This window comes from Heptranchias perlo, chromosome 34 (genome assembly GCF_035084215.1).
Source record: "Heptranchias perlo isolate sHepPer1 chromosome 34, sHepPer1.hap1, whole genome shotgun sequence".
Taxonomy (NCBI): Eukaryota; Metazoa; Chordata; class Chondrichthyes; order Hexanchiformes; family Hexanchidae; genus Heptranchias; species Heptranchias perlo.
This window is the reverse complement of record NC_090358.1, coordinates 1,866,623-1,878,844: the sequence shown is the minus strand read 5'-3', so window position 1 is coordinate 1,878,844 and position 12,222 is coordinate 1,866,623. Positions and strand designations below refer to the sequence as shown.

General features: G+C 40.2%; 1 protein-coding gene across 4 annotated transcripts in view; it reads left to right on the top strand.

Annotated features, from left to right (window-relative positions):
* megf11 (multiple EGF-like-domains 11) overlaps positions 1–12,222 on the top strand; it is a 306,970-nt gene that overhangs the window by 212,469 nt on the left and 82,279 nt on the right. For all 4 annotated transcript variants that reach the window (XM_067971262.1, XM_067971264.1, XM_067971261.1 and 1 more), the window contains 2 exons: positions 1,157–1,293; positions 8,702–8,914. In XM_067971262.1, the coding sequence (XP_067827363.1) occupies positions 1,157–1,293; positions 8,702–8,914 (350 nt within the window). The remainder of the gene's footprint in view (positions 1–1,156; positions 1,294–8,701; positions 8,915–12,222) is intronic.

Sequence of the window (12,222 nt, the reverse complement as noted above, 5' to 3'; positions counted from 1 at the left end):
ACATTTCAGGTGATACATTTCATCAAAACTGCTCTGTATTTCCAGCAATTTTTAGATTTTATTTCAGATTTTCAACTTTCAAGATTATTCTTTTTATGTGTTGGATTTTTAGCTTGTTTGCTACCAAAAATCCAGCTAATTTTTCCTCCCTGTTTGAAGTCCTATCTGTGGTTATTTGCCTGCGTCAATACCTATGTAAACTAGGTAAGACTTGTATAGTGATACAAATTACGCAAATTGAGGGTTAGGATTGAGCAGTACATGTACATGAAGGGTATTCATAAGCTGGTTTACAATCTTCATTCAGGAAGGAATGGCCTTCGAGCAATCAGAAAACAGATGGATGAGGATACTATCCCCAATCCACAGTGCTAATGGTTTGGGGACATTAATATGCCTAGCTACCTCATACAAACAGGAAAAGAACAGCTGGTCCCTCCAGCCTACCCCACACTCATGATGCCTGGACCATCATGACTAGATACTTCCTCCTCCCCTCACCCCCACCCCACAGCCATAAATATTCCCATTGGACAGCTTGACTTGTAGGCTAGATTGCAACAGGTCTTACTGGATAAGAATATCACCCTTTCTCGAAGCACAAACTTAATATAAAAGGTTCAATAAGTTTATTCCTGATATTATGAAGCAGATTTTTATTCTCACCATTCTCATTATTCCATATCAACACTTTACAACTGGTCAAGATAACCATTAGGCTTTGAAGTAATTTACGAAAATGAATTTACACATGGCACCTTTTCGTTATGGTTTAAAACATAAGGGAAAGCACAGCTAGTGGTCACATCATAGACACAACCAGATCAATTATTGATGTGCACATTACATTAGGAATGATCAGTGCCCGTTATTGCAGGGTTGAGGAAATTTGTCCTGGCACTCGGGGTTAAAAATAAAATGAATCAGTTTAATATGCAAAATAATCCATTGAGGAAATTATACAATGAGTCAATTACACTCCAGGCTCCTAATTAATGTACACCAAGGTGGCTTGGTGGATATTGTGCACATTCATTTGATCTGTACTATTTCACCAGAAAAGTATGCCTATTGTATTGTGTTTATATACCAAACAGTTGAGAATTCTGTTAGAAATGTAAATATAACAGAGATTTTCATTTCACCCTTGTTGCAGGGATCGGTATGTGCACAGCCATGCCCATTTGGCATGTTTGGGATCAACTGTACCCAAAACTGCCCGTGCCACAATGGAGGGCAATGTGATCATATGACAGGCAGATGCCATTGTATAGCTGGATATGCAGGTGACAGGTAAGAACAATCCCAATTGCCTGCCTATGTCTGACAATCACAGGTGGGTTGCCCACGGTTTTCCGACATGTGCTGGTGGCAGAAATGGTCCCCAGCTGCTGGCACATATCTCCCTGCTATGACATCTCAAACCGACGTCAGCTAGTTTGCTACACTACAAAATCCTTATTAATATTTTTTTTTCAGTTAAAAACCTACTGAAAGTATTATCAATAGAACAGACAGTTGTGTGGTGTGAAACATTTCTCCTATTTGTGAAACTGACTGTATATATCTTCATTACAATGTCCTCATCGAGCTTATTACCCTTTTACTTCTCTACGTCGTATCATTTCTTCCGCGTGTTGCATTAATATTAATGTTCAAGAAAATACAAACTGTATCCTGTGAATAATAAAGTGAATTACAGATATCTAAAGTGACTTAAGGAAGAAATTTAGTCCTTTAGTTCTACTGACGGGATCAAAAGTCCTTTAACTGTGGAGCAACCAGTTACCTCAAGCATTGAAACCAAACTTTGACTTGTCTGAACTTTCAACCATCCTGGAGCGGAAGAATTAAACACTGATCCATAATGCATAGGGGTAGAAATTGGGATGCGTTGTGTCCCTTTTTCAGGGATAAAATGGGTGCAAAGCAGACCAATTTAGCAGCGGGATGGCTATTACAGTCTTATTTACTTAGAATAACTGAAACTACAACATTCTGAGATAATAGACTTAATTATGACCTACTGAAAATATCCAGGGATTGCACGGATTAAAGGGTTTGTACAATATATTCAACAGGAATGTTAAGAAAAATGTAATTAAATCTGCCAGTCATTATATGAGATCCCATGAATGCAATAATTTACATGGCATTTTTTTTACACTAACACATACCAGCTGCTATTTAATATTTCTATAAATTACCCTCATTAATTTTGTAAGCACCAACAGAATTAACCCAGCAAGACTAATAATTATAGGCTGTGTTGGAATCCCCTACCGGCAATAATCCTACACTCAGTAGATGAAAGACCACGCCAGTGCAATCTGAGCACCAAACGGAGCCACACATAATCGTATGTTTATAATTTAATTGAGAAATATATCTAGCCTCTAACACCATTTACAGGTGCAATAGATTTATAGCTTGTGTGGAAGAAGATATTTAACTGTGTAACAAAGTCCCACTGTGACTATTCTTGATGTTTTAAAACCACTTGCGCTTTTAAGAGTGAAGTAAAACATTTGTGATCCCTGTTTGAATAAATGAGTGTGATGCCTTTAACAGCATAAGGAGAGCTAATGAAGTACTTTAGATCATTTGTCATTTTCCTGAATATTTTATTTATTTTGTACCCAATGCTTCTTTGTCTTTCGATGACATAAAGCTGCAGCCATCGGAAAATCTGTGCAAAGTAAAGAAAAACTGAAAGCTGCCCACTCCTAATTTTCTTTATTTTATTCATGAGTAATTTTTAAAACCAGAAAAGAGCCACTGATCAAACCATAGCATATTCCTCAATATCTCTCCATCCCCATATTAACCATTGACTTGGCCTATATTTCCCCCATTTTTTTTTTATTCGTTCATGTGATGTGGGCATCGCTGGCAAGGGCAGCATTTATTGCCTATCCCTAATTGCCCTTGAGAAGGTGGTGGTGAGCTGCCTACTTGAACTGCTGCAGTCCATGTGGTGACGGTTCTCCCACAGTGCTGTTAGGAAGGGAGTTCCAGGATTTTGACCCAGCGACGATGAAGGAACGGCGATATATTTCCAAGTCGGGATGGTGTGTGACTTGGAGGGGAACGTGCAGGCGGTGTTGTTCCCATGTGCCTGCTGCCCTTGTCCTTCTAAGTGGTAGAGGTCGCGGGTTTGGGAGGTGCTGTCAAAGAAGCCTTGGCAAGTTGCTGCAGTGCATCCTGTGGATGGTACACACTGCAGCCGCGCTGTGCCGGTGGTGAAGGGCGTGAATGTTTAGGGTGGTGGATGGGGTGCCAATCAAGCGGGCTGCATTGTCCTGGATGGTGTTGAGCTTCTTGAGTGTTGTTGGAGCTGCACTCATCCAGACTAGTGGAGAGTATTCCATCACACTCTTGACTTGTGCCTTGTAGATGGTGGAAAGGCTTTGGGGAGTCAGGAGGTGAGTCACTCGCCGCAGAATACACAGCCTATGACCTGCTCATATAGTCACAGTATTTATGTGGCTGGTCCAGTTAAGTTTCTGGTCAATGGTAACCCCCAGGATGTTGATGGTGGGGGATTCTGCAATGGTAATGCCGTTGAATGTCAAGGGGAGGTGGTTAGATTCTCTATTTTGGAGATGGTCATTGCCCGGCACTTGTCTGGCGTGAATGTTACTTGCCACTTATGAGCCCAAGCCTGGATGTTGTCCAGGTCTTGCTGCATGCGGGCACGGACTGCTTCATTATCTGAGGGGTTGTGAATGGAACTGAACACTGTGCAATCATCAGCGAACATCCCCATTTCTGACCTTATGATGGAGGGAAGGTCATTGATGAAGCAGCTGAAGATGGTTGGGCCTAGGACACTGCCCTGAGGAACTCCTGCAGCAATGTCCTGGGGCTGAGATGATTGGCCTCCAATAACCACTACCATCTTCCTTTGTGCTAGGTATGACTCCAGCCACTGGAGAGTTTTCCCCCTGATTCCCATTGACTTTAATTTTACTGGGGCTCCTTCGTGCCGTACTTGGTCAAATGCTGCCTTGATGTCAAGTGTAGTTACTCTCACCTCACCTCTGGAATTCAGCTCTTTTGTCCATGTTTGGACCAAGGCTGTAATGAGGTCTGGAGACGAGTGGTCCTGGCGGAACCCAAACTGAGCATCGGCGAGCAGGTTATTGGTGAGTCAGTGCCACTTGATAGCATTGTCAACGACACCTTCCATCACTTTGCTGATGATCGAGAGTAGACTGATGGGGCGGTAATTGGCCAGATTGGATTTGTCCTGCTTTTTGTGGACAGGGCATACCTGGGCAATTTTCCACATTGTCGGGTAGATGCCAGTGTTGTAGCTGTACTGGAACAACTTGGCTAGAGGCGCAGCTAGTTCTGGAGCACAAGTCTTCAGCACTACAGCCAGGATGTTGTCGGGGCCCATAGCCTTTGCTGTATCCAGTGCATTCAGCCGTTTCTTGATATCATGTGGAGTGAATCGAATTGGCTGAAGACTGGAATCTGTGATGGTGGGGATATCGGGAGGAGGCCGAGATGGATCATCTACTCGACACTTCTGGCTGAAGATGGTTACAAACACTTCAGCCTTGTCTTTTGCACTCACGTGCTGGACTCCACCATCGTTGAGGATGGGGATGTTTACAGAGCCTCCACCTCCCGTTAGTTGTTTAATTGTCCACCACCATTCACAACTGGATGTGGCAGGACTGCAGAGCTTTGATCTGATCCGTTGGTTGTGGAATCGCTTAGCTCTGTCTATAGCATGTTGCTTCCGCTGTTTAGCATGCATGTGTTGTAGCTTCACCAGGTTGTCACCTCATTTTTAGGTACGCCTGGTGCTGATCCTGGCATGCTCTTCTACATTCCTCATTGAACCAGGGTTGATCCCCTGGCTTATTGATAATGGTGGAGTGAGGAATGTGCCGGGCCATGAGGTTACAATTGTGCTGGAATACAAATCTGCTGCTGCTGATGGCCCTCAGCGCCTCATGGATGCCCAGTTTTGAGGTGCTAGATCTGTTCTGAATCTATCCCATTTAGCACGGTGGTAGTGCCACACAATACGTTGGATGGTGTCCTCAGTGTGAAGACGGGACTTTGTCTCCACGAGGACTGTGCGGTTGTCACTCCTACCAATACTGTCATGGACAGTTGCATCTGCGACAGGTAGATTGGTGAGGACGAGGTCAAGTAGGTTTTTCCGTCGTGTTGGTTCGTTCACCACCTGCCGCAGGCCCAGTCAGGCAGTTATGTCCTTCAGTACTCGGCCAGCTCGGTCAGTAGTGGTGCTACCGAGCCACTCTTGGTGATGGACTTTGAAGTCCCCCACCCAGAGTACGTTCTGTGCCCTTGGTACCCTCAGTGCTTCATCCAAGTGGTGCTCAACATGGAGGAGGACTGATTCATCAGCTGAGGGAGGGTGGTAGGTGGTAATCAGCAGGAGGTTTCCTTGCCCATGTTTGACCTGATGCCATGAGATTTCATGGGGTCCAGAGACAATGTTGAGGACTCCCAGGGCCACTCCCTCCTGACTGTATATCACTGTACCGCCACCTCTGGTGAGTTAGTCCTGCCGGTGGGACAGAACATACCCACCAGAGGTGGCGGTACATCTTCTGTACTACCTTCCCTGTGTTAATTCTACCTAAAACTGGTGGATTGATTGGTCACCTTTAAAACAGAATTATTCTTACCAAGCTTTTAAATGCTTTATTTCCTACTTCCTTAGTCTGTTTTCTCTGGATGTTGTTTGCACCTTTATTTGTTTCTTTACTGTGCCATCACAGAATGCTGAATGTCTGATTCACTGCACCTGGTGTTCCGCTTATGCTCTTCAGACTGTTCTTTTCACAAAAACTTTTCAGAAAAACAAGGAACAACTCAAGGACAAATGATAATGAAACTGGCAAATAAACTAAACTGTCATCGCCCAGCAGTGAAAATGGGAACTGGCAAGAAATCTTTTCTCCTCCAAGCAACTAAAGAATAGAATGAGTTTCAGATTGGTTTTAAGATTCAACTCATCCACTACCACTGGTTCTAATTATTAGTTTTTGTAAACCTCGTCTTTTAATCTATATTCTTAGTTCCCTTGCTGCAAGCCCTTGCTGGAAATTAGATTTTTTTTAAATAAGCTTTAATGAGATCCTAATAATCAGCATGGAACATATAAATGTAGTTGTTGATTATATTCACCTTGCAATAAACAACATGCACCAACTGTTATTTCCTTGCAATCAACTGTGGATTGTTACTCAATAATCTTGCAGTGACGACATCATAGCTGTTTATTCTTCATTGTGAATATCAACACTCATCAACCACATACAGTGATAAATGTAAAATGAGCTGCCTGGGAAAGAGTAATCAATAAACTTCCACAGCAATCTGTTCTGGTACCCCTGCTAATTATAATATTTGTGAATGAAATGGAACAACTGTCCATAGTAATATTGTTAAATTTGCTGATGACACAAAGCTCTATGGGGAGGTAACATCTAAGAAGGAGATTGGCTATTTGCAGATATACTTTGCATCGATTATATAGATGGACTGAGAAATAGCAGATGGATTTTAATGAGGATAAATGTAGGGGTAAATGCATATAGTAAACATGTGTATAACACAAAAGGGTCGTATTTTATAATGGGTCAATAAATGGGGGGCTAAACAAACCTAGCCCCTCAGGGACATAATCAAGTGCCTCCCTTAAAGAGGTGACTCATGAAAATTCTAGGAGGAGTTGGCACACACAAACCAAAATGAACTAAATATCTTTAAGGTGTCTCCTCCTTGGCAGCTGCTAAAAGGAAAGGGATTTGAGACTAAGCATTGAAAGTTTCTGGTCAGTGTGAGGCAGTTATGAATAAGATAAATAAAGTACTTGGGCAAGTCACAGTGATACTGCACAGAGCAAAAAAAGGCTAGTCAGCTCATCAGTGTTGAAGGCAATTCTGGAGTACGTTTGTAATTTTGGTCACTCAACCTTAAAAAGGGTCAGATGTATTAAAAAGGGTTCAGAGAAGAGTGACCAGGATGGCTCCAGGCCTTAGGAACTAAAGCATGAGGAAAAGCTCAAACAACTAAGCTTACTTTTGTCAGTGAAAAGCAGGATGAGGGGAGATGTGATTAAAATAATGAAAAGTATACATAAGGTTGAAATAAGCAAACAATTTACATGTTCTCTAGACCTATATCATTGTCCAAGTTAAATAGTCTTCAAAATAATGGTAGGTATGGATGACGTGGAATAAACAAGCTAATTATCTTAGACAATGAGCATAGATCTAGAGGACAAAAAATATGGAGATCAACAGGTAGTGTGTAAGGGAAGTCCATAACTGAATAATCAGACCTGGGCTCTGGATGGAGTGGGCGTGATGGACTGAAGAACCTTTTATAACTCTGGATTTTTCTTGTTTGATGCCACTGTCTGCTTTAACATTCGCACCTAGCAAAAATGAAATATATATTTCTTGTATAAAAAAGTGGTCTGATTGCTCATATGCAACCTGATGTTTCCCTAAATTCAAGATCCCTTCTTATGGTTTATAATGTCGGCTGAGACACTTAATCAAATTACTAACCAATGTTTCCAAATTAGCCATTACGCTTTACATAAACCATCTGAATTTCTCGATCAAATTGTAACCTCGTAATCACACCTAGATACCTGATACTATTAAAATATAAATATTCTGAGTTCCTTGATTAGATTTATTGTAGTTTTGTGAATGTTCAGTTATGACCTCTTGACGTAAACTATCTCGAGCCTTTAATTCAGTTACAGAAGTGGGTACATTAAAAAAAAAGAGGCCACTTGCAGCCTAACTCCCCCTCAACTGTGACATGGAGCAGACCTGCTACTTCAAGTGTCTCTGGGCTCAATCAAAGCCTATCAGCTTTCATGATGTGGAGATGCCGGTGATGGACTGGGGTTGACAATTGTAAACAATTTTACAACACCAAGTTATAGTCCAGCAATTTTATTTTAAATTCACAAGCTTTCGGAGGCTTCCTCCTTCCTCAGGTAAATTCACAAGCTTTCGGAGGCTTCCTCCTTCCTCATTTACCTGAGGAAGGAGGAAGCCTCCGAAAGCTTGTGAATTTAAAATAAAATTGCTGGACTATAACTTGGTGTTGTAAAATTGTTTACAATTATCAGCTTTCAGATATTGTTGGTGGCAGGACATACACACAGAGAGGGAAGACATATACACAGAGAGGGAAGACATATACACAGAGAGGGAAGACATATACACAGAGAGGGAAGACATATACACAGAGAGGGAGAGAGACAAAAAAAATCTTTTAAAGAAGGAAACAAGAGTTGCTTTGTGATAGGTCTGTGAAAGTTGTTCTTGAGCAAATCCGCATTCAAAATTATGGCCCTCAGCCAAAAGTTAGTAGGTAACCCAGATAAGAGCCTGAAAGTCACTCCTAAGTACTCATTATTCTCCCAGGCCTTGAAATTAGTCCGTGTCAGATTAGGGTATAAGTATTTTATTTGTATTTGTATCCATTGTTTTAGCAGTGACTATTGCCTCTGTTAAAACAGCCAGCAAAAGAATTTCATATATTAATATCACACAGTGTAATTTCAGAGCCTCTATAAATAAATTGAAATGAGTAAAGTTATGTTGATTTTGTAGGGTGAGAGTTAATTGTTACAGTAATTTGCCTCCACATTGTGATTTTCTACATTTCTATTCTCATATAGGTGTCAGGAGGAGTGTCCTATCGGCACCTATGGCATGCTGTGTGCCCAAAGGTGTGAGTGCCTGAATGGAGCTGAATGTTACCACGTTAATGGAGCATGTCTTTGCGAGCCGGGGTTTACAGGAGATCGTTGCCAAGACAGAATGTGCCCAGATGGGCTGTATGGACTGAAGTGCAACAAGCAGTGTCCTTGCAATGGCAAACATACTCAGAGGTAAAGAATGCCTAGCATGAATAGTGTACTGATTTCATTCATTGGTAATTTTCTTTAAATAAATTGTTTTCTATGATGTTAGAATCTGTTCTCAACAAGTCAGGTTATATATTTGCTTTTGTGTAACAACTCTATTTAGATTTTCTGCCACATTCCGCCGGATTTTGGGGTAGTAATTGGACAGGCGGGGACAGGAAATGTGGCCAGGCTCCATCACGCTGCATCCTCACTCACTTTTGCACTTGCCTAATTTTCCACCATCATTTCCTGAAGATGAAGAAACACCCGCCTAAATACAATTTATATTTTACCATTGAGACTTATCAGGATAATTCACTCAAAGCTTTCTTGCTAAATAATAAAGGAAAGCTTAGATTTATATAGTGATTTCTCATCATGTCTTTCAGAAATATCTTACAGCGCTTCACGTACAACGAATTGCTTTCAGATGCAGTGACTGTCGATATGTAACAGTTATGAGATTATTATCAATAATAAAAATATATTTATGTATAGATTGTAATGATGTGATATTTGTATCCTGGGAGTGGACTGACCAGAGAGCTATGAGCATCAATGTTGTGAGTGAGTTATAGTCAGCACTAGAAATGCCATTTAATCATATCACGTAAGTCTTCATAATATATTCTGTTTATCCCATTTTTAAAATATTAATCTGGTAAAAATTAAATAAAGTTTTTAAATAAAGGGATTAAAAAGACGGTTTATTTCTTGTACAGTTGCAGCAGTGAGGGTGCTGATTGCTGCTTGATGTGGATTTTGAAAGTTTGTACTTTGAACATTCTTTAATTTTATTTTCATATGTGGCCTTAAAATGTTTATACTCTGAACAATCTCTTCAAATGAATTTACAGAGTAATTGGAATGTAATGTGACATTGTCTCTGTGAAATCTGAGAAGTATATGTATCTTTTGATCTTTGGAGGCAACAGGAAGGGGGAGAGAAAGAGAGATAAGATGACAACAAAAGTAAAAAGGTACACTTTAGAAGTTACAGGATAAATTAAGAACATTGAGATAAATCAATCCAACATAAGAACATAAGAAATAGGAGCAGGAGCAGGCCTCTCGAGCCTGCTGCCCCATTCAATAAGATCATGGCTGATCTTCTACCTCAACTCCACTTTCCCGCCCTATCCCCATATTCCCTTAGTGTCCAAATATCGATCAATCTCAGTCTCGAATATACTAAATAACGGAGCATCCACAGCCCTTTGGGGTAGAGAATTCCATAGATTTCTTCACTCTTTGAGTGAAGAAATTTTTCCTCACCTCAGTCCTAAATGGCCACCCCCTTATCTTGAGACTATGCCCCTAGTTCTAGACTCTCCAGCCAGGGTAAACAGCCTCTCAGCATTTACCCTGTCAAGCCCTCTAAGAATTTTCTACATTTCAATGAGATCACCTCTCATTCTTCTAAACTCCAGAGAGTATAGGCCCAGTCTACTAAATCTCTCCTCAAAGGACAACCCTATCATCCCAGGAATCAATCTAGTGAACCTTTGTTGCACCCCCTCTAACTCAAGGAGACCATATTGCCTATACTTGTTAACCTATAAACTTGAAATTTGCAAAGAGTTAAAAAAGTCACACTGTATTTTAATGTGTGTAGCACCATGAATATTCAAATAATCCAATATTTACACTTTTACAATTATTTGTTTGCTTCTAATGTATAGATAGAATTTCCACAAATCCAAATAGAAATTGAGATTTGGCATGCGGTTAATATATTTTTACACTTCTCAGTCAAAGAGATGAATGTTTTTAGTGTACTTTGATGGAACGAGTTTTAATCTATGTACTATCAAAATACAAGAAGATGTTAATTCTCTGATTGACCAACATGAAGAAATTTGCTTCATCCCCAACTCCTAGAACTTTTTAAAATCCAAAAAAGTCTTACGTCCAACAGTTGTAGACTGGAGCGTATTTTAAAATTCAGAATCCCAATCCAAAGTCAGGACATTGGGACAGAATGAAATTCACCCACAAAGTTGGCTTGTCCCAATCAAGTCAGGAGAGTCGGGAAGCACAATATCACCATCTCCACAACAATCACTCACTTCATGTGCAAAATCTCCCAAAATCTGAATTTATTGTAGATGATAAAAGTTTGTCTTTAAGATTCATCAGTATTCTACCCTAAGTAATGACATAAAGATTAAATTTAAAATAAAACAAAAGAATTATTATGTTAATCAATGACTTGGATGAAGGAATAGAGAGTTGTATATCCAAATTTGCAAATGACACTAAGTTAGGAAGCACAGTAAGTTGTGTGGATGGGAGGAGGAAGTTGCAAAGGGACACAGACAGACTAAGTGAGTGGATAAAACAATGGCAGATGGAGTTCAATGTGGGGAAATGTGAGGACATCCACTTTGGATCTGAGAAAAAAAAATCAGAATATTTTCTTAATGGTGAGAGACTAGGAGCTGTGGAGAAGCAAAGGGATTTAGGTGCCCAGGTACACAAATCATTAAAGGCTTGTGCACAGGTACAAAAAGTAATCAAAAAGGCTAATGGAATATTGGCCTTTATCTCCAGGGGATTGGAATCCAAAAGTGAGGAAGTTATGCTTCAGTTGCACAGAGACTTGGTGAAACCCCATCTGGAGTATTGTGCTCAGTTTTGGGCATCGCACCTCAGGATAGGTATATTGTCCTTGGAGGGGATACAGTCCAGATTCACCAAAATGATACCAGGGTTTAAAGGGTTAAATTATGAAGACAGGTTGCATAAACTTGGCTTGTATTCCCTTGAGTTTAGAAGTTTAAGGGGTGATCCAATCAAGGTATTTAAAATGATTAAATGACATTTAACGAGAGAGGGACTTGATGAATGTCACGACTTGCTGAATTAAAGTGCTATAAGGAGAGAGATAACACAGAGTAACTGCAAAACAGGAAATTAGCGGCATGCTGAAGAGCTAGTTGAAAGGTAAAAACATTTTATCATTTCTTTATAGAAAGATAGACACAGAATGACAATTGGGAAAAGTAATTGAGATACAAAATGAAATCAGTGCAAATTCTGATAGAGAGCAATTTAGCAGGGCAGTCAGAGAGAGTAGTACAATGTACAAACTAGGTATAACAGGACATCTCACCCAAAGTGGTCAAAATACATTTTAGAAGCAGAAAAAGAATAACTTATGGGTAGGAAAAAGATAAAAGATTAAATAATTTAATATCTTTGCTGGCCTGAAGCTTAATAGATTCTCCATATATGATTAATGCTAGGCGGATTTCAAAAAGTGGCTGAAGTATTGTTTTTGCAAACCA